At 44.2% G+C, this 19,841-nt stretch overlaps 1 protein-coding gene across 1 annotated transcript in view; it reads left to right on the top strand.

Annotated features, from left to right (window-relative positions):
* LOC140393924 (collagen alpha-3(VI) chain-like) overlaps positions 1 to 19,841 on the top strand; it is a 369,822-nt gene that overhangs the window by 207,115 nt on the left and 142,866 nt on the right. The window contains exon 14 of the mRNA XM_072480566.1: positions 3,931 to 4,527. Within this exon, the coding sequence (XP_072336667.1) occupies positions 3,931 to 4,527 (597 nt within the window). The remainder of the gene's footprint in view (positions 1 to 3,930; positions 4,528 to 19,841) is intronic.

The following is a 19,841-nucleotide window of genomic DNA, read 5'->3' on the forward strand; positions in this document are numbered from 1 at the left end:
GGAGACACAGTGGTTAGCACTGCTGCCTCACAGCACCAGGGACCTGGGTTAATTTCTGGCCTTGAGTGACTATGTGGAGTTTCCACATTCTCCCTTTGTCTGCGTGGGTTTCCTCCATGTGCTCCAGTTTCCTCCCACTGTCCAACGATGTGCAGGTTAGGTGGACTGGCTATTCTAAATTGCCATTTGGTATCCAAAATTAGATGTGTAGGCTAGGTTAAGAGTTATTGGGCGAGGGCAGGGGAGTGAGCTTGGATGGAGGTTTTTTAGAGGTTGGGGCAGATTTGATGGGCTAACTGACCTCTTCCCGTGCTGTGGGGATTTATGAATTCTACAAAAAGAGGGAGTGGTAGAGGCTGGTGGACTGCATTCTTGAGATAGACCAGCTGCACTCACTTGCTCTTACCCCGGAGTTGTTGGCAAATAAGAAAAAGCTGCAAACACAATTCAAGCTATTATTGTCAGAGCGGTGGGCCAGCTGCGATGCTCAAGGGCATGTTTTATGAATATAGGGAGAAGACCAGTCGCCTTTTGGCTCACCAGATTAAGCAGCAGGCAGTTTCTCGCGAAATCATACAGGTACACAACTTGAGCGGTAGCCTGGTTACCGCCCCTCCTCAGGTTAATATGGCTTTTGAATCGTCCGATCGGGATCTTTATAGATCGGAGCCTCTGGCAGAGGGAGAGGGCATGACTGACGTTTTGGACAGCTCATCTATCCCAGTGGTGGAGGTGGAGAGGAGCGATGAGTTGCAATCTCCGTTGAACCCAGATAAAATGATAAAATACATTGGGTTGATGCAGACTGGCAATACCCTGGCCAGATGGCTCTCCCATTGATTCTATGAAGATTCACTGACCAGCTGGTGCCTTCAATTCTGGATATGTTTAATGATTCCTTATCCCAGGGTTCATTGCCCTCTACCCTCACACAGGCCTCCCATCTCCTTGATTCTCAAGAAAGACAAAGACCCAACGAAGTGCACGTCGTATCAGCCTATCTCACCCTTGAACGGGTATGTTAAGTAACTTGCCAAGATGCTGGTGCTGTGGCTGGAGCCCTGCTTCCCAGAGGTAATCTCGGAGGATCAGACAGGCTTCGTTACGTGTCGATAATTGTCGGCCAATATACGTTGTCTGCTAAACGTTGTCATTTTCTTTTTTTTAAAGTAATTTATGGATATGAACTTCACTGATTAGGCTAGCATTTATTGCCCATCCCTAGTTTCCTAGGTGGTGATGAGCTGTTGTCTTGAACCGCTGAAGTCACTGAAGTGTAGGTACACCCACAGTGCTGTTAGGGAGGACATTCCAGGATTTTGACCCAACAGTAGTGAAGGAACGGCAATATATCAAAATCCCCTCCTTGGTGCCCAAGCTGGAGGTAATTGTTTCCCTGGATGATGAAAAAGCATTTAATTGAGTGGAGTGGGGCATCTGAGATCATTGGGACATTTGGATTTGCCCATAGGTTTAATTCCTGGATTCAACTATTGCACTGGGCCCCCACTGCTGGTGTTTGTACGAATTCCCTGTACTCTGATTATTTTCGGTTGAGTAGGGGCATGTCTCCGTTCCTGTTTGCTTCGGCAATAGAACTGCTCACTTACTCTATTAAGTGGAGTGGGATATACTGAGGAGGGGTCGAGCATCAGGTGTCCCTTTACACGGATGACCTACTTCTCTAAATTACAGACCCAATACCCTGCATCTACGAGGTAATGAAGCTGCTTCGTAATTTTGTCTCCTTCTCTGGCTACAAGTTGAACTTTGACAAGAGTGAATGTTTCCCAGTCAACCCCTTGGGGAGGAGAACACAACTGGGGACGTTATCCTTTCACCTCCAAGGGTCTGTGGTGCTTCTCTCCAAAGAGACAGACAATCAGGGGGCTTGGCCCTCCCCAATTTATTGTTAAATATTAGGCAGCAAATATTCAGAAGATCTTGTTGTGGTTCAGTGATCCTGGTACCATATCGGGACAAATGGAAGTGAGCTCCTGCGCTGTTTCCAGCCTTCACACAATAGTTACTGCACCATTGCCTTTCTCTCCAGTGAGAGTTTCCCAGAATCCAGTGGTGGTCTCCACCCTGAGAATTTGGAAACACTAGAGGCAGCATTTCAAGCTCTTTTCCCAGTCTTTGCCAGCCACATCTGCAACCACCTTTTTCTGCCAGCGAGTTTGGACTCAATATTTAAGTCATGGGAGGGGAAGGATTTGGAGACTTGTTCATGGAGGGGAGGTTTGCTAATTTTAAGGAGTTGGCAGAGAAATTCCAATTGCCTTGTTCCGGTCATTTCAGATATTTTCAGAATCCCGATTTTTTTGTGCAAGGCTTTCCCCTCCTTTCCCTTGACACCACCATGTTCCCTGTTGGAATTTGTCTTTGGCTGGGTCTGATGGGGGGACTATTTCAGGCATAAATAGCCATATCCTCTCAGCAGAGTTAGCTCCATTGAGTGAGTGAGATGAGTATGAAATGGGAGGGTGAATTAGGTCCCATTCTGGATGGTGAGGTGTGGAGTGAAGCCCTTCACAGGGTCAACTCTACGTCTTCATGCGCTCGGCTAAGTTTGATTCAATTCAAGGTGATGCACAGGATGCATCTGACTAAAGTGAGGACGAGCGAATTCTTTGGGGTGGAGGATAAATGTAAGCACTGCCTTCAGAGGCCAGCATAACCACACACATATGTTCTGGTGGCCATATTTGGGGTGTCAGATTTGATGGTGCTTCAGTTGGGGGTGAAGGTGAGTAACCTCACCTTCACCTCGTTGATAACCCAGAGACAAGTTCTGCTTTGGTGGAGGTCTCCTACTCCACCTTGTGCCTTGGCTTGGTTGGGTGCCCTCATGTCTTTTCTACATTTAGAGAATGTTAAGTACACCATTAGAGGGTCAGTGGAAGAGTTCGACCTAAAATGGCAGCCATTAATTTCCTTTTTTAAGAAGCTAATCACTGTCAGCTGTTTAGGGGATAAGTTTAGTTTTTAGGATTAAAGTTGACATGTGTTTTTGCTTGCTTGTCTCTTTCTTCTATTATGTATTTTAGATTAATTGTTTTGGATAGTTTTGTTTAATGTGAAAAAATTTTAATAAGTATATTTTTAAAAATATCTCTCAATACTACTTAGACTGGCACTATGGCAGTACTGAAGGAGTACTGCTCCGGCCAAGGACCATAACTTTCAGGCAAGATTGAGATCCCCGTTGTCTTTTTTAGTGGACAAGAAAGATCCCCAGGCACGATTCAAAGTTCAAGAAGTTCTTCAAAGTCCTTACTAACATTTAACCAGCAACCCAAAATCATTAAGTGGTCATTTATTTCATTTGCTATTAGTGAAATCTTACTTTGTATACATTGGTGGTTGCATTTTTCGACAGTGCTAATGCAACAACGGTCATTTATTAGTTATGAAACACTTTGGGCATCTAACAACAGGAATGGTGATCTCTACATACCAAAGCTTTCATTATTCTAATCTAATGACATTAACAAGGAAATCACATAGAATTGAACCATGCCCCAGATAAGGGGCAAGATTCTCTGGTGTCCCAGTTGCATGTTTATTGGCGTTGTGCTGTATACGGACGGCAGGATTCTGTCTTTCCGCTGCTTGTCAATGGGATTTCCCATTCAAGCCACCCCACGCCACTTGGAAACCCATGGGTGGAGGTGTGGGATGCTGGTGGGAAGAGAGAATCCAAATGTCAGAGAATTCAGGCCGGGGTCGCAATTCTCTTAATTATGAACTGCAGGCAAAAGTTCTGGTAAATACTGAGAAAGATCCCAATCTGAACACATATTTCTGTCTGAATGAACAAACTACTTACTCCAAATTCAGATTACGATTGTGTATCTGTGCATCCATTAGTTTGAAATCCAGAAATATTGTTGAATAATAAACAGGTTTATTTTCCATTTCTTACAGATGGTGTTAAGAGGGATATTGTGTTCCTTGTTGATGGATCAGACAAAGTCAGAGGTGCTTTCCCTTCAGTTCAAAGATTCATTTCCAGAGTGGTCAATAATCTTGACATTGGAAATGATAAAGTCCGAGTTGGTGTGGTACAGTACAGTGATAATCCCAGAGTCAACTTCTACTTAACCAGCCACACCACAAATCAGGGTGTGAAGGACGCAATAAGTGGTCTCACGCAAATAGGAGGGAGTCGAGCCAACACTGGTGCAGCCTTGGACTATGTCACAAAGAACATCTTTACTCGGTCTGCTGGTGGCAGAGCAGAGGAAGGTGTACCCCAATTCTTGATCCTTCTCACTGCCAGCAAGTCATCCGATGATGTTAGTCAGGCAGCATTAGCACTGAAAGAGGCTGGTGTAGCACCTTTCAGTATTGGATCAGGAGAAGCAGACGAAAATGAACTCCAACAGATTTCACTGTCCCGTAATTATATTTTCAAGGTAAATGATCTGCGGAATGTGGAAACAATACAACAAGGTCTGGAGACACCACTGAGGACACTGAACAAAGATCGGATAAACCAAATTCGAAAGAAAGTGCAGGAAGGTGAGGAAGATTCTTTACAGAATCAGTACTTGTATCTGAACAATTAGAGCTCGTGTTAAACTTTCCAACTTTAGGAAGACTATTTGGATTTTTAAAAGTTATGTATCAGATGAAACATAATACAGTGCCGACAATTGTCATGTGTCAGGCACCTGTTTCAAAATGTTCCTGCACCCTGGCCTGCAAATCAAACTCCTGCTTGTTGTCAGCATGTTAACCCTCAACTCTCATTCACCCCCTTTCTCCACTCCGCTAAAATTATATTTCTCCTACCCCGCCACCCTTCATTTTAGAGCTGGCAGGTTTCCCTTATTCCCACAAGCTGTGAGTTGCAGCGAGGGGGAGTTTGCTTGACGATGGCACCTCACATTCATTTCTTCGAATTAAGGGGTGGCACGCGGCACAGTGGTTAGCACTGCAACATACGGCATTGAGGATCTGGGTTCGAATCCCAGCCCTGGGTCACTGTCCGTGTGGAGTTTGCACATTCTCCCCGTGCCTGTGTGGGTTTCACCCCCACAACCCAAAGATGTTCGGATTAGGTGGATTGGCCATGCTAAATTGCCCCTTAATTGGAAAAAAATAATTGGGTACTCTAACTAGGAGCTTTTCACAGTAACTTCATTGAAGCCTACTTGCGACAATAAGCGATTATTATTATTATTATTATTATTTTTTAAAAATTCTTCGAATTGCCTCTTAAAGAATTGCTTACAACTCACCACAGTCTGTTCGCTGATCAGCTAATGCGGTTGGTCTTCAAGACTTCTTTGCATTTTAAGTGGCCCAACTGGAGCTTCTACTGCTTTGATAATGTGGGCTGAATAATATGCTCCCAGATTCCTGCAGTGCAGAATGTAATATTGTGCATGATGACACAGACAGAATTTCTAACGTCATCACATAATAAGCAATGGGAGACTTGCTGAGGTTTAAAAAGAATGCCACCAATGAAGAGTGACAAGGTTTGGAGACAGTAACTCGAAATTAAGTACTCTCACTTTACATGCCTGAAACTGCACAAGTCCTAGATTATCAAATAAATCTGCCGGGTCACCTTGACACTCCTGTGCAAGGGATGCCTTTAAGGTTCTGGCTGTGAACTTGGTCCGGGTCACGGCCTTCGACCTCAGAAAGTGGACATCTCACCCACCTGCACTCATTGAGCGGGTTGACGACCTCTAACTTGCCCTTGACGCTAATGAGCATCAATCTGCATGTTGTCGGGCACGTACTGATGATGGGCCCGGACGTCAGGGTGCAGAACCCACCCTTAGTGCAATACATACTAGTCAGTCCTCTTTGCACAGCACAGTGGGTGACTGGAATGGTAAATAAATCTCAGTTTTGAACAAATGTTTGAAACTAGACATGTACCTTGGCCCAAAAAACGATTTTATTTGTGAGTATTACACATGCCACATCTGGTCACTCAGACGTATTTACAGACATTTTTATTTGCTACATATCACTTTGGCACGATTAATCAAATATTGTACTAAAAGTGGGCACTGGCCACATAACTGATAATGAAAGAATTAATCACCATTGAGACTTTCAGCCAAACTTGCATATGTCTGTTTGCGCACCCTCCACAGGGCTCCTAAACTAATGCTAAACTTAATTCTGGGACTGCAAAGATACTAATAGGTATGCTTTAAAAGTTTTTCAATATAATTTTAAATAATTGTTTCAAAATAAACTGACTACTGCACCTCAACATAACTGACAAATGGTCCTGTGTTGTCTGTAAAGTCAATTTTTGTTCTTTAAAATTCTGTTACTCCTAGCTGGTAATCTAAACACTCTGATTGAAAATGTTTATTTTGTGATAAACTTTTTTTCAACTTTATTAATTATACTACACCAAGTAAATATACTGAGTATTTTTTTGTAAACAAAATACTTTAAAGAACTTGGCCCAGATCTTCCATTTCCCAGGATGGTCACACCCAGAAGATTGCTGGAGTACCACCCTGGATGTCCCACGCGTGGACTGCATGAAATTGCCCTGGACATTAAAACTTCCATTTAAAGGGCAGCACGGTAGCACACATGATTAGCACTGTGGCTTCACAGCGCCAGGGCCCCAGGTTCAATTCCCGGCTTGGGTCACTGTCTGTGCGGAATCTGCACGTTCTCCCCGTGTCTGCATGGGTTTTCTCCGGGTGCTCTGGTTGTTATACGTTTTAGTTGCTGTGAAATGAAGAGTCTAAAGTTCTTGTTCCTTTTCACCAAACACCATTTATTTCACTTCCACAGCCTCTGCACAAAACTCTTAACAACACACCACCTGACAGAGACCACCAGAAGCCCCTTTACCAGTGTCAATTAATGGATACTTAACATAAATGAGAAAATTAATTGCAATGTCTCTTAACCCATTACTTAACAGTCTCCCCTTCCTTGGAGAAAAAAAAGAATGAGGGGAAAACAAAATTTCAAGACACTCAAAAACACACACATGATGTCCCCCCCCCCTTTTTTTTTGTTTGGACGAGAAAGAAAAAAAAACAGTCTCAGAAACAAGCGCCCTTCATTAACAATATCCAAAAGTTTCTGTGAACTCGCCCCTCTTTTCGTAAAACAGCCTGACAGTTGATAGCTCCTGTCGACCCATTTAATTTTTGTTATTTCCCCTCTGTCCAACATCTGCTTCAAACATGCGATGTCTATCCGTAACCTCTTTTCATTGACACTTTTTGTAGAGTGCACATTTTCCCACAGGGATTTATTGGCAATGTGACAGTCAATAGGTATATTACCCAAATCCCCTAATCCCAAAATTTCTGTCAATATCATACTTAAAGAAAAAGCCATATCCACCGCCTCTACAAGGCTTAATGTCTCAGCAGCCAAAGTGCTTTTTACCACTCTCCTTATTTTCTTTGTTTCCCACACAAGTGGGCAACATTTACCATTGTTCCCCAAAAGGAAATTTATAAAACCTCCTGCGCTTGAAACCCCATCACATAAATTTGCGTAGGACGCATCACTATAAACTATGAGTTTCAAGTGCTCACGGTCACCTAAAACCGGGAACTTCAAAACACACTCCTGCATTTTTAGTTTGGCCAACGCTTTATTTGCTCTTATTATGTCTTCCACTTTGGGATCATTCATTTTTGTACTCAACTCCAAGACATCAAAACTCACATCTGGTCTAGTCTGTCTACCTAACCAGTTCAGTTGCCCAATTAAACTTCTCAGTTGCTCTTTTTCTATCTTTGAAACCATTGCGTCTTTTTGTGTAACTCGGCCACGACTAATTGCTATTGGGGTGATGCTTTCCAAATAAGATTGCTGACGTAAAGTTGCCCCTAATTTAGTCTGTCCAATTTCCAGTCCAATATATTTAAATGCACCGGAAGCCTGACTTCCAACGCTGAATTCTTTCCTCAAACCAGAGATTACAATAGCTTCAAAATCACTAGTCCCACCCCACAAAAAATCATCGACATGCATCATAAAAATGCCAGAAAGATTTCCTTTATAGTGCCAGTAAAACATTGCAGGATCTACTTTCAACTGGCAACAGCCTAACTTTAACAAAACTGACCTTACCGAAAAATACCAGACTCTAGATGCATCATTTAATCCATATACACATTTGTTCAACTTCCAGAGTACCCCTTCTGTGTTAGCTGCTTCTTTAGGAGGACAGAAAAAAATGTCTCGCTGGAGCTGATGCCCCTGCAAAAAGGCAGCTTTTATATCTATAGATTTGCATTCCCATGCCTTTGTGGCTAATAGAGCTAAGAAGATCTTTAAAATAACCTTTCCTGCTGTAGATGAATCTACCCTTAAATCCTGATCTTCTAAGTTTTCTTCAAATCCCCTTGCCACGAGCCTGGCCTTTGCCTGAAAAGTTCCATCCGGAAGAACCTTTTCCGTGCAAATCCATCTGTGGGATAGAGCTCTTTGTCCCCTATCCGGTACTTCCGTGTGTACCCCAAATTCACTCCAACTATGCAATTCTTGCTGTTTAGCTTCTTTATTAACTTTTCCATCTAATTTATTTGAAGCTACCAAAATCTCACGTGCATGTGGGCTTCTACTCCTATTAGTATTCGTAGTCTTACTCATGTTCCGATATCTTGACAAACTGTGTCCCTTCTCCCGCCTGGTATCTCGTTCTGTACTGCTACTGCTTGATCTTTCCCTTCTGCTGTGGGATGTCCTTTCAATAGTTCTCGACCTTTTCCTGGGGACCCATTCACTATCTGATGTACTATCTGAACTGGCACTGCGTTTCTGTGCCCTCCATTTTTGAACTTCGTTTTCCCAATCCATTGTCTTGACGCTGTACATTCAACCAATGTTTATACTTTCCAGTGGCCTTCCCTGCTCTATTAATAACAGTTGCATTCTTCCATTGACTAGACCCTTCAGGCAAGTATGTCACTTTTGTACCAACTTTTGGCAGTTGCCCTTTCGGAAAAATGGCCTGTTTTAATTCACCAGAAGTGTTGTGTTCCTCCACAGAAACCCTGTCTATATCAGTTAATTGGTCCTCATAGTTCTGTAACACATGCGTACCAGATGACTCTGGTTCCTCGTCATGTCTGTCTGCTCTGTCTAAATTTGAAAATTTGTAATCTGTACCCATTATCCTTGATGAATGGACCCTAACAGTTTGATTACCATGTTGCAAAATAATTGTTTTGCCATCTATGCCTATGATCTTCCCTGGGCCTTTCCATTCATTAGAATGGTATCTCTTGTAATATACCATGTCTCCTTGCTGAAAAACGGCATCGGATGGCCGTACGTTATGTCTTAAAGCTCTGCGAATTCTTTCAGAGACTTCTGCTTCCAAAAAAGCTTTTCTACTGCTATGTAATGCATTTAAATGTTCAGCAAAACCAGAGCTAATTGTAGTCCCCTCCCAAGCTGGAGGCTTGTCATCTAAAATGGATGGAATTTTAGGATTTCTACCAAACACTAATTGATAAGGACTATAGCCCCTAACAATTGCAATGAATTCTTTGCATGTACTGCCCATGCTAAAGCTGAATTTTAGCCTGCAATTTGGTCGATCTGCCAACATTTTCTGAAGCATGTCATCGATGACAGCATGATTTCTTTCACAGACACCATTAGTAAATGGACTTTCTGCAGCCGTATTCATAACTCTGATATTCATGTTTTCACACATATCCCTAAACTCATCATTAGCAAATTCTCCCCCATTGTCCGTAAGGAATTTTGCCGGTGGACCCATTCCTGTCCCTATCCATTTTTCCACGATTTTATCCAGAATTGCTCTCTTTTCTTTACTTCGTACAATCGTTGATTGACTAAATCTGGTTGCTAAATCTACAAAATGCAAAATAAATATATTATTTGCTTTATCCCAGATCTTAAGGTCCATGGCCACAATGTTGTTAAGATCCCTGGCTAAAGTTAGGGTTACTATCGGTCGTGCTGGTGTCCTTCTGTACTTCCTACAAACTTCACAGCGGTCACTAACCTGTTCTATCAGTTTAGTATAGTTGCCATCCCTTACCCTTGCATCCTTTAATACATTTTTCAGCCTCCGAGGAGACGGATGTGCAAATTGCCTGTGCAGTTTTTATCAAGCTTTTTATCAGCTAAAGTCCCATTTTCAACTGCCATTAACACATCCTTAACCACTCTACTTGAAAAATTATTTGTCAGTAATGGAATACAATAGTGTCAAGGAACTAAGAAATGTACAGCACAGGAACAGGCCCTTCGGCCCTCCAAGCCCGTGCCGACCATGCTGCCCGACTAAACTACAATCTTCTACACTTCCTGGGTCCGTATCCCTCTATTCCCATCCTATTCATGTATTTGTCAAGATGCCCCTTAAATGTCACGATCGTCCCTGCTTCCACCACCTCCTCCGGTAGCGAGTTCCAGGCACCCACTACCCTCTGCGTAAAAAACTTGCCTCGTACATCTACTCTAAACCTTGCCCCTCTCACCTTAAACCTATGCCCCCTAGTAATTGAACCCTCTACCCTGGGGAAAAGCCTCTGACTATCCACTCTGTCTATGCCCCTCATAATTTTGTATACCTCTATCAGGTCTCCCCTCAACCTCCTTCGTTCCAGTGAGAACAAACCGAGTTTATTCAACCGCTCCTCATAGCTAATGCCCTCCATACCAGGCAACATTCTGGTAAATCTCTTCTGCACCCTCTCTAAAGCCTCCACATCCTTCTGATAGTGTGGCGACCAGAATTGAACACTATACTCCAAGTGTGGCCTAACTAAGGTTCTATACAGCTGCAACATGACTTGCCAATTCTTATACTCAATGCCCCGGCCAATGAAGGCAAGCATGCCATATGCCTTCTTGACTACCTTCTCCACCTGTGTTGCCCCTTTCAATGACCTGTGGACCTGTACTCCTAGATCTCTTTGACTTTCAATACTCTTGAGGGTTCTACCATTCACTGTATATTCCCTACCTGCATTAGACCTTCCAAAATGCATTACCTCACATTTGTCCGGATAAAACTCCATCTGCCATCTCTCCGCCCAGGTCTCCAAACAATCTAAATCCTGCTGTATCCTCCGACAGTCCTCATCGCTATCCGCAATTCCACCAACCTTTGTGTCGTCTGCAAACTTACTAATCAGACCAGTTACATTTTCCTCCAAATCATTTATATATACTACAAAGAGCAAAGGTCCCAGCACTGATCCCTGTGGAACACCACTGGTCACAGCCCTCCAATTAGAAAAGCATCCTTCCATTGCTACTCTCTGCCTTCTATGGCCTAGCCAGTTCTGTATCCACCTTGCCAGCTCACCCCTGATCCCGTGTGACCTCACCTTTTGTACTAGTCTACCATGAGAGACCTTGTCAAAGGCCTTACTGAAGTCCATATAGACAACATCCACTGCCCTACCTGCATCAATCATCTTAGTGACCTCCTCGAAAAACTCTATCAAGTTAGTGAGACACGACCTTCCCTTCACAAAACCATGCTGCCTCTCACTAATACGTCCATTTGCTTCCAAATGGGAGTAGATCCTGTCTCAAAGAATTCTCTCCAGTAATTTCCCTACCACTGAAGTAAGGCTCACCGGCCTGTAGTTCCCGGGATTATCCTTGCTACCCTTCTTAAACAGAGGAACAACATTGGCTATTCTCCAGTCCTCCGGGACATCCCCTGAAGACAGCGAGGATCCAAAGATTTCTGTCAAGGCCTCAGCAATTTCCTCTCCAGCCTCCTTCAGTATTCTGGGGTAGATCCCATCAGGCCCTGGGGACTTATCTACCTTAATATTTTTTAAGACACCGAACACCTCGTCTTTTTGGATCTCAATGTGACCCAGGCTATCTACACACCCTTCTCCAGACTCAACATCTACCAATTTCTTCTCTTTGGTGAATACTGATGCAAAGCATTCATTTAGTACCTCGCCCATTTCCTCTGGCTCCACACATAGATTCCCTTGCCTATCCTTCAGTGGGCCAACCCTTTCCCTGGCTACCCTATTGCTTTTTATGTACGTGTAAAAAGCCTTGGGATTTTCCTTAACCCTATTTGCCAATGACTTTTCGTGACCCCTTCTAGCCCTCCTGACTCCTTGCTTAAGTTCCTTCCTACTTTCCTTATATTCCACGCAGGCTTTGTCTGTTCCCAGCCTTTTAGCCCTGACAAATGCCTCCTTTTTCTTTTTGATGAGGCCTACAATATCTCTCGTCATCCAAGGTTCCCGAAAATTGCCGTATTTATCCTTCTTCCTCACAGGAACATGCCGGTCCTGAATTCCTTTCAACTGCCACTTGAAAGCCTCCCACATGTCAGATGTTGATTTGCCCTCAAACATCCGCCCCCAATCTATGTTCTTCAGTTCCCGCCTAATATTGTTATAATTAGCCTTCCCCCAATTTAGCACATTCATCCTAGGACCACTCTTATCCTTGTCCACCAGTACTTTAAAACTTACTGAATTGTGGTCACTGTTACCAAAATGCTCCCCTACTGAAACATCTACCACCTGGCCGGGCTCATTCCCCAATACCAGGTCCAGTATCGCCCCTTCCCTAGTTGGACTGTCTACATATTGTTTTAAGAAGCCCTCCTGGATGCTCCTTACAAACTCCGCCCCGTCTAAGCCCCTGGCACTAAGTGAGTCCCAGTCAATATTGGGGAAGTTGAAGTCTCCCATCACCACAACCCTGTTGTTTTTACTCTTTTCCCAAATCTGTCTACCTATCTGCTCCTCTATCTCCCGCTGGCTGTTGGGAGGCCTGTAGTAAACCCCCAACATTGTGACTGCACCCTTCTTATTCCTGATCTCTACCCATATAGCCTCACTGCCCTCTGAGGTGTCCTCCCGCAGTACAGCTGTGATATTCTCCCGAACCAGTAGCGCAACTCCGCCTCCCCTTTTACATCCCCCTCTATCCCGCCTGAAACATCTAAATCCTGGAACGTTTAGCTGCCAATCCTGCCCTTCCCTCAACCAGGTCTCTGTAATGGCAACAACATCATAGTTCCAAGTACTAATCCAAGCTCTAAGTTCATCTGCCTTACCCGTAATACTTCTTGCATTAAAACATATGCACTTCAGGCCACCAGACCCGCTGTGTTCAGCAACTTCTCCCTGTCTGCTCTGCCTCAGAGCCACACTGTCCCTATTCCCTAGTTCTCCCTCAATGCTCTCACCTTCTGACCTATTGCTCCCGTGCCCACCCCCCTGCCATACTAGTTTAAACCCTCCCGTGTGACACTAGCAAACCTCGCGGCCAGGATATTTATGCCTCTCCGGTTTAGATGCAACCCGTCCTTCTTATACAGGTCACACCTGCCCCAGAAGAGCTCCCAGTGGTCCAGATAACGGAAACCCTCCCTCCTACACCAGCTGTTTAGCCACGTGTTTAGCTGCTCTATCTTCCTATTTCTAGCCTCACTGGCACGTGGCACAGGGAGTAATCCCGAGATTACAACCCTGGAGGTCCTGTCTTTTAACTTTCTGCCTAGCTCCCTGAACTCCTGCTGCAGGACCTCATGCCCCTTCTTGCCTATGTCGTTAGTACCAATATGTACAACGACCTCTGCCTGTTTGCCCTCCCCCTTCAGGATGCCCTCTACCCGTTCGGAGACATCCTGGACCCTGGCACCAGGGAGGCAACATACCATCCTGGAGTCTCTTTCATGTCCACAGAAGCGCCTATCTGTGCCCCTGACTATAGAGTCCCCTATTACTATTACTCTTCTGCGCTTTGACCCTCCCTTCTGAACATCAGAGCCAGCCGTGGTGCCACTGCTCTGGCTTCTGCTGTTTTCCCCTGATAGGCTATCCCCCCCGACAGTATCCAAAGGGGTATACCTGTTCGAGAGGGGGACAACCACAGGGGATTCCTGCACTGACTGCCTGCCCTTTCTGGTGGTCACCCATTTCTCTGCCTGCACCTTGGGTGTGACCACATTTACACAACTGCGATCTATGACGCTTTCCGCCACCTGCATGCTCCTAAGTGCATCCAATTGCTGCTCCAACCGAACCATGCGGTCTGTGAGGAGCTCCAGTTGGGTGCACTTTCTGAAGATGAAGCCATCCGGGAGGCTGGAAGCCTCCCGGACCTGCCACATCTCACAGTCAGAGCACTGCACCCCTCTAACTGACATTGTGTCAATTAATTAAAATTTAAATTAAAAAAAAAAATTTTTAAATATTTTTTTTTTAATTTCAAAGTTACTGTTAACTATCTGTTTCCTAGCACTAGATTTCTAATAGAAATGCGAAAGCTAAATATAGTACTCTCCGATCTCTGGCTTAGATATCCCTCTAAATTATAATTAAGTAATTATGTTTAATTAGTTACCAATGCTTAATTTTTTAAATTTAGTGTAGATTCCCAACCAGCCACTCAGGCCACAGCTTTTCTGTGATGTCACTTCAGTTTCCCCCCGACACACACACTTTGAAAAAGGTATAAAAGTAAAAATGAGTAAAAATCACTTACTTACCTTCTTACCCTCTGAGTGTCTTAGATGTTCTCAGGTTCTCTCCCTGACAGAGACTGCTCCTCCTCCTCCGGACGGCTCCCGAAACTAGTCGCGATCTTTTAAAATCTCCGCTCTGACTCGCAGCTCCCCCGCTTTTTAAATCTCCCGCGCTGTTTTCACAGTCCCGGCTCACTCAGCTCTCGCGCTGTTTTCAGAGTCCCGGCTCACTCACCTCTCGCGCTGTTTTCAGAGTCTCGGCTCACTCACCTCCCGCGCTGTTTTCAATGTCCCGGCTCACTCAACTCCCGCGCTGTTTTCAATGTCCCGGCTAACTCTCCTCCCGCGCTGTTTTCACTGCCCCGGCTCACTCACCTCCCGTGCTGTTTTCAGAGTCCCAGCTCTCTCTCCTCTCGCGCTGTTTTCAATGTCCCGACTGTGTAAATTGTAAGTCCACCGTCTTCCCAAAAACTGTTGCCTTATCCTCTTCCATATCCAGTTTCATGGGTGCTTTCTTCATCGATGGTCTGCTCAGAAGCAAAGGTATCTCACTTGATACAACATCCGTGCTAATGAAATGATTCACTCTGGCAATATTGCAAGGGATCACCACTCTTTTCAACGACTTCAGAGTATTATCATCCCTAAACCTGAAACTTGTGGAACTTTCAAATTCCTTAACCTTGTTACGATTTTCAGCATTCAAAGAGTCCAGGTAACATTTTAACCAGTCAATTCCACACACAGTAGATGTGCAGCCACTGTCCAATACAGCACAGTTGAAGGATTTTGCAACCAACACCCTCATTACCGGCATAAAACTGCTTGTCAATAGGTCAATGCCTTCTTTCTGGTCACTATCTTTTTCCTCTTCTGACTCTTCCGTGTCATGTGTCACTTTAAACACTCTATCATAACAAGTTGGACAGTTGAAAGCATAATGGTATTGAGAGTCACATTGAAAACATCGATTTATCATGCCCTGTGTATTTCTGGGGTTCATCTTCCTATGGTAGATTCTAACTGGGTTTCTGTCTTCATAATTTCCTTGTCTCGGTCTCCGTCTATAGTCTTGAGCCCTGTTCGTAGCCATACGATTTCGCTATCCTGTTACTAGTGTATCTTCCATATTCTGCCTTATTGCAGGCTGACCTATTTGGGTCATCAGAGACATCGGAATCGAATGTTTCCCCAGAAACTTTTGTAAATCTTTTGTCATCTGTTCGAATAAGGTATCCTTATCAGTAAACTGAATTCCTGGCAAAACCAGGAGCCTATCCATGTTGCTCACTCTAGCACAGTCAAGTAATTTAAAGGCCAACACAGACTATGGAAATTCCAGATTGTGTTTCTGCAGCCTTTTATATAGTCTGCCAAATTCCATTATATAGTCTTCCATGGAGATATCCTCCATTTTCCGGAACTTATCAAAATCCGACCATGCTTCATACGCACTTAACAAGTCATCTTTCTTATAAATCTTATCCATATAATGTAATAAAGTCTCCAGACCTTCTTCTGAGTCTAACTCTTTCAATTCCAGCTCAGAAAGCACTTTGTTTCGGATTTTACTGTCATAAGGTAGAGAAAGAGCCAATGCCATACCTTGTTTTCTCTTTCCCAAAGCAGTTACTTTAGTCCACATAACTACTGCACTTCTCCATTGGTCGTACGATTCCCTTTCAGAAAATAAGGGAGGAAAGTCATATCCAGCCATCTTTATCCTGGGTTCAGCCATGTATCTTTTTTTTCCCTTCTCATTCACTCCTTGGTTTGATCAGGTAATGTTGTATCTTTCAAACCTTCACATTTGCACAGCAACCATCCTCTGCTACCATTGTTAAATGTTTTAGTTGCTGTGAAATGAAGAGTCTAAAGTTCTTGTTCCTTTTCACCAAAGACCATTTATTTCACTTCCACAGCCTCTGCACAAAACTCTTAACAACACACCACCTGACAGAGGCCACCTGAAGCCCCTTTACATATCAATGTCAATTAATGGATACTTAACATAAATGAGACAACTAATTGCAATGTCTCTTAACCCATTACTTAACACCGGTTTCCTCTCACTGTCAAAAGTCGTGCAGGTTAGGTGAATTGGCCATGATAAATTGCCCTTAGTGGCCAAAAACGGTCCGGAGGGGTTATTGGGCTGCGGTGATAGGGTGGAAGCGAGAGCTTAAGTGGGTCGGTGCAGACTCGATGGTCCAAATGGCCTCCTTCTGCACTGTATGTTTTATGTTCTAAACTGCATTGGAGACCATCCAAAATTCCAAATTAACTTGGAGACTGCAGATGGTTCTGACTATCTAAGAATAATTACGCAGGAAAAGTGAGAAGGATTAAAATCATTTCTAAGTCCTGGGTAACTACAGTACTGATTCCACTCCTATCTATCCACCTGATCCACCAACTACCCCTCACCCTGACTACCGCCCCTTGATCATCCAATACCACCTGAATGCCCTTACCTCCTACAGCTAACTGACTACCCTCTCACCCACCTCCCAACTACCTTTTGCAACTGGATTCTTCTCTTCCTGAGCCCCACACTCTCCCACCAACCCCGTTGACCATTTGACAACCCTCCAGCCACCTTGACTATACCCACCATTCGGCTACCCCAAATATCCCCTGACCACCTGCCCCAAACCCCACCTTCAACCCACCCTACACACATACCTTGCACACCTTCTTTCCTGTCCAAGTGGCTGGGACCTTTAAACTTACTGGTTTACTGCAGTTAGTGCTATAAAAAGTGGGCATTGCCTCACTTCCCCTGATGGCACTGCATAGAAAGGACTCCAGGAGCAGCTACGCTGTACATTTGACAGCAGGTCTGGGCTTCAGCCTTGGGGAAATAAAAAGCAGCAGGGTGGCAGTTTGTCAGTGATTACAATCCCATGAAAAATTTAGTTAATTATATTTGAAAATGCTGCTCTAACTTATAACAGAATTTACATTCACTAAAATGCAAATTGGTTCGAGCAGAGACATGGGAGGAATTGTTCTCAACAGCAGCTGTCCTCAGATCATTGATTGCATCCAAAACAGAATCTCTACCCAATTATCTCGCTCTGCCTTGTCAATGGTTATTTATTTTTCTCACCGAAGCTCTTTATCGCCACCTGACTTGTCCTTGTGAAGTGTTTCAAACACAAAGCTGTCTTTCTTGGCTCATTGTTTACCCCCCTTCCAAGTGACCTTATTCAAATGTTAAATTCCTGTGCATGGCAGGAGGATGTGTGGGGAGGGGAGATCTGACAGCTCCACCACCAAGCTGGGTGCCAGAATTACCGTAAGAGGGTACAAATAGGAGCAGGGTGTAGCCGTGGAGAGGCTGTAAAGGTGGAATGAATTTTGTGCAGCCAGGAGTATTTATACACTTCCTGACCCAACAAAATTTGTTCCAAAATTCTTACTATTTCTCATTTCAGAGTGACTTCCAGCAATCTCTCGAAGATTAGGCAACTGAACAAATCATTTCAAAAAATGTAGCTACAACACCATTCAAAAACCTATTCCTGCTCCTGTTTCTGGAGCTATTATAAGCTGGACACCATCCAAGACAAAATGTTTGACCAATAGCTAATATCTTCAATACACATTGCCTCCTTCACAGGACTTGACATGACTTTTTCAAAAATGCATCCCAAACTCACAACCTATATCTCCACAAGGGCAACAGATGCCTGGAAGCACCATTTCCAAATCTCCCTTGGGTTGTCTTTAATACTCCAAATTGTCACCTTTGGGGAAGGCATTAAATGGCTAGTAGGTAGGCCTTTGCTGGGATCAAGAACCACGGTTTGGAAATCCCACCCTCATGAATTGCCAATCAATCACAGGCCAGTAGCTGTCCAAAATATACAGGGCTCTAGGGGAAGGGGTGGCAACTATTTGTCATGCACCCAGAGAGAGTCCTTGAATTGATGAGGGACCCAGGTGAGTGTAGGCAGGATTGGGGTCAGAGGAGAAGGGGACAGGGGCCAGTAGGGGGCCCAGTCCAATGCCAGGTCCCTCACCCTTCCCAATGCCGGGTTAATGAACCAGTGAGCATCTTTATACAATGGCCCTCTTCTCGAGGAACCTACAATCAAACATAACTGGGTATGTTTTTTGGGCTTCCTGCAAAGTGACTGCCCCACCCATTACTTGCTGTGGTAAGGCCCTTAAATAGGCATTAATTGCTGATTTAAATATTTCCGTTGACACCGATGTGCATGTAGGTTATTGCGGTTATAGCAGGATACTTAGAAAATCAGTGTTATCAGGTAGAGCTAACATGGCTTTCTGAAAAGGAAATTATGTTCAACTAATCTGTCAGACTTTCTGACAAAGTAACTTTCAAGTGGATAATGGGGAACTGCAGATGTGCAGCGGGATTCTCCGCTGGCAGGATTCTCCATTGCGCTGGCAGTGCACCCATGCCTGCGGGTTTCCCAGCGGCATGGGGTAGCCACAATGAGAAATCTCATTGGCAGGTAGTGGGAAGGGCGAATCCCACTGTCGCCAAGGGCACGCCGCCTGGGAAAAAGAGGCTGGCAGATCGGAGAAACCCGCCTGTGACGTACTTGGATTTCCAAAAGGCATTTGATAAGGTGCCACATCAAACATTACTACCTAATATAAGAGCACACATATTAACATGGATAAAAGATTGGTTTGCTAACAGGAAGCTGAGAGTAGGGTTAAATGGGTCTTTATCGGATTAGCAAGCTGTAACTAGTTGTGCCACAGGGATCAGTCCTGGGTTCTCAACTATTTACAATCTGCGTCAATGACTTGGATGGAGGGACCAAATGTCTGGTAGCTAAATTTCATCATGACACCAAGACAGGTCGGAAATAAGGGGCAAAATTCTCCGGTGCCAGAGAATTCGGCAACCGGCGGGGGCGGGATTCACGCCAGCCCCCGGCGATTCTCCGACCTGGCGGGGAGTCGGAGAATCTCGCCCAAGTTGTCTAAAGGATGTAGAAAGTCTGCAAAAGGATATAGACCGATTAAGTGAATTAAGCAACAATTTGGCAGATGGGTATAACATTGGTAAATTTAAACTACTGCACTTTGGCAGGAAGAATAGAAAAGCAGTATACTATTTAAATGAAGAGAGATTGCAGATTTTGGTGATCCAGGGGGATTTTTCTACATTAATCACGTAATGTTTGTCTGCAGGTACAGCAAGTGATTAGGAAGTCAAATGGAATGTTGGCATTTATTGCAAGAGGAATGGAATATAAAAGTAGGGAAGTTCTGCTGCAGCTTTCAGGACCTGAGTGAAACCACACCTGGAATAATGGAGAACTGTTTCCTTATTTGAAAACATATACAAGTACTTTAGAAGCAGTTCAGAAAAGGATCACAATTCATTCCTATA

Source organism: Scyliorhinus torazame, chromosome 2, assembly GCF_047496885.1.
Source record: "Scyliorhinus torazame isolate Kashiwa2021f chromosome 2, sScyTor2.1, whole genome shotgun sequence".
NCBI classification, from domain to species: Eukaryota; Metazoa; Chordata; class Chondrichthyes; order Carcharhiniformes; family Scyliorhinidae; genus Scyliorhinus; species Scyliorhinus torazame.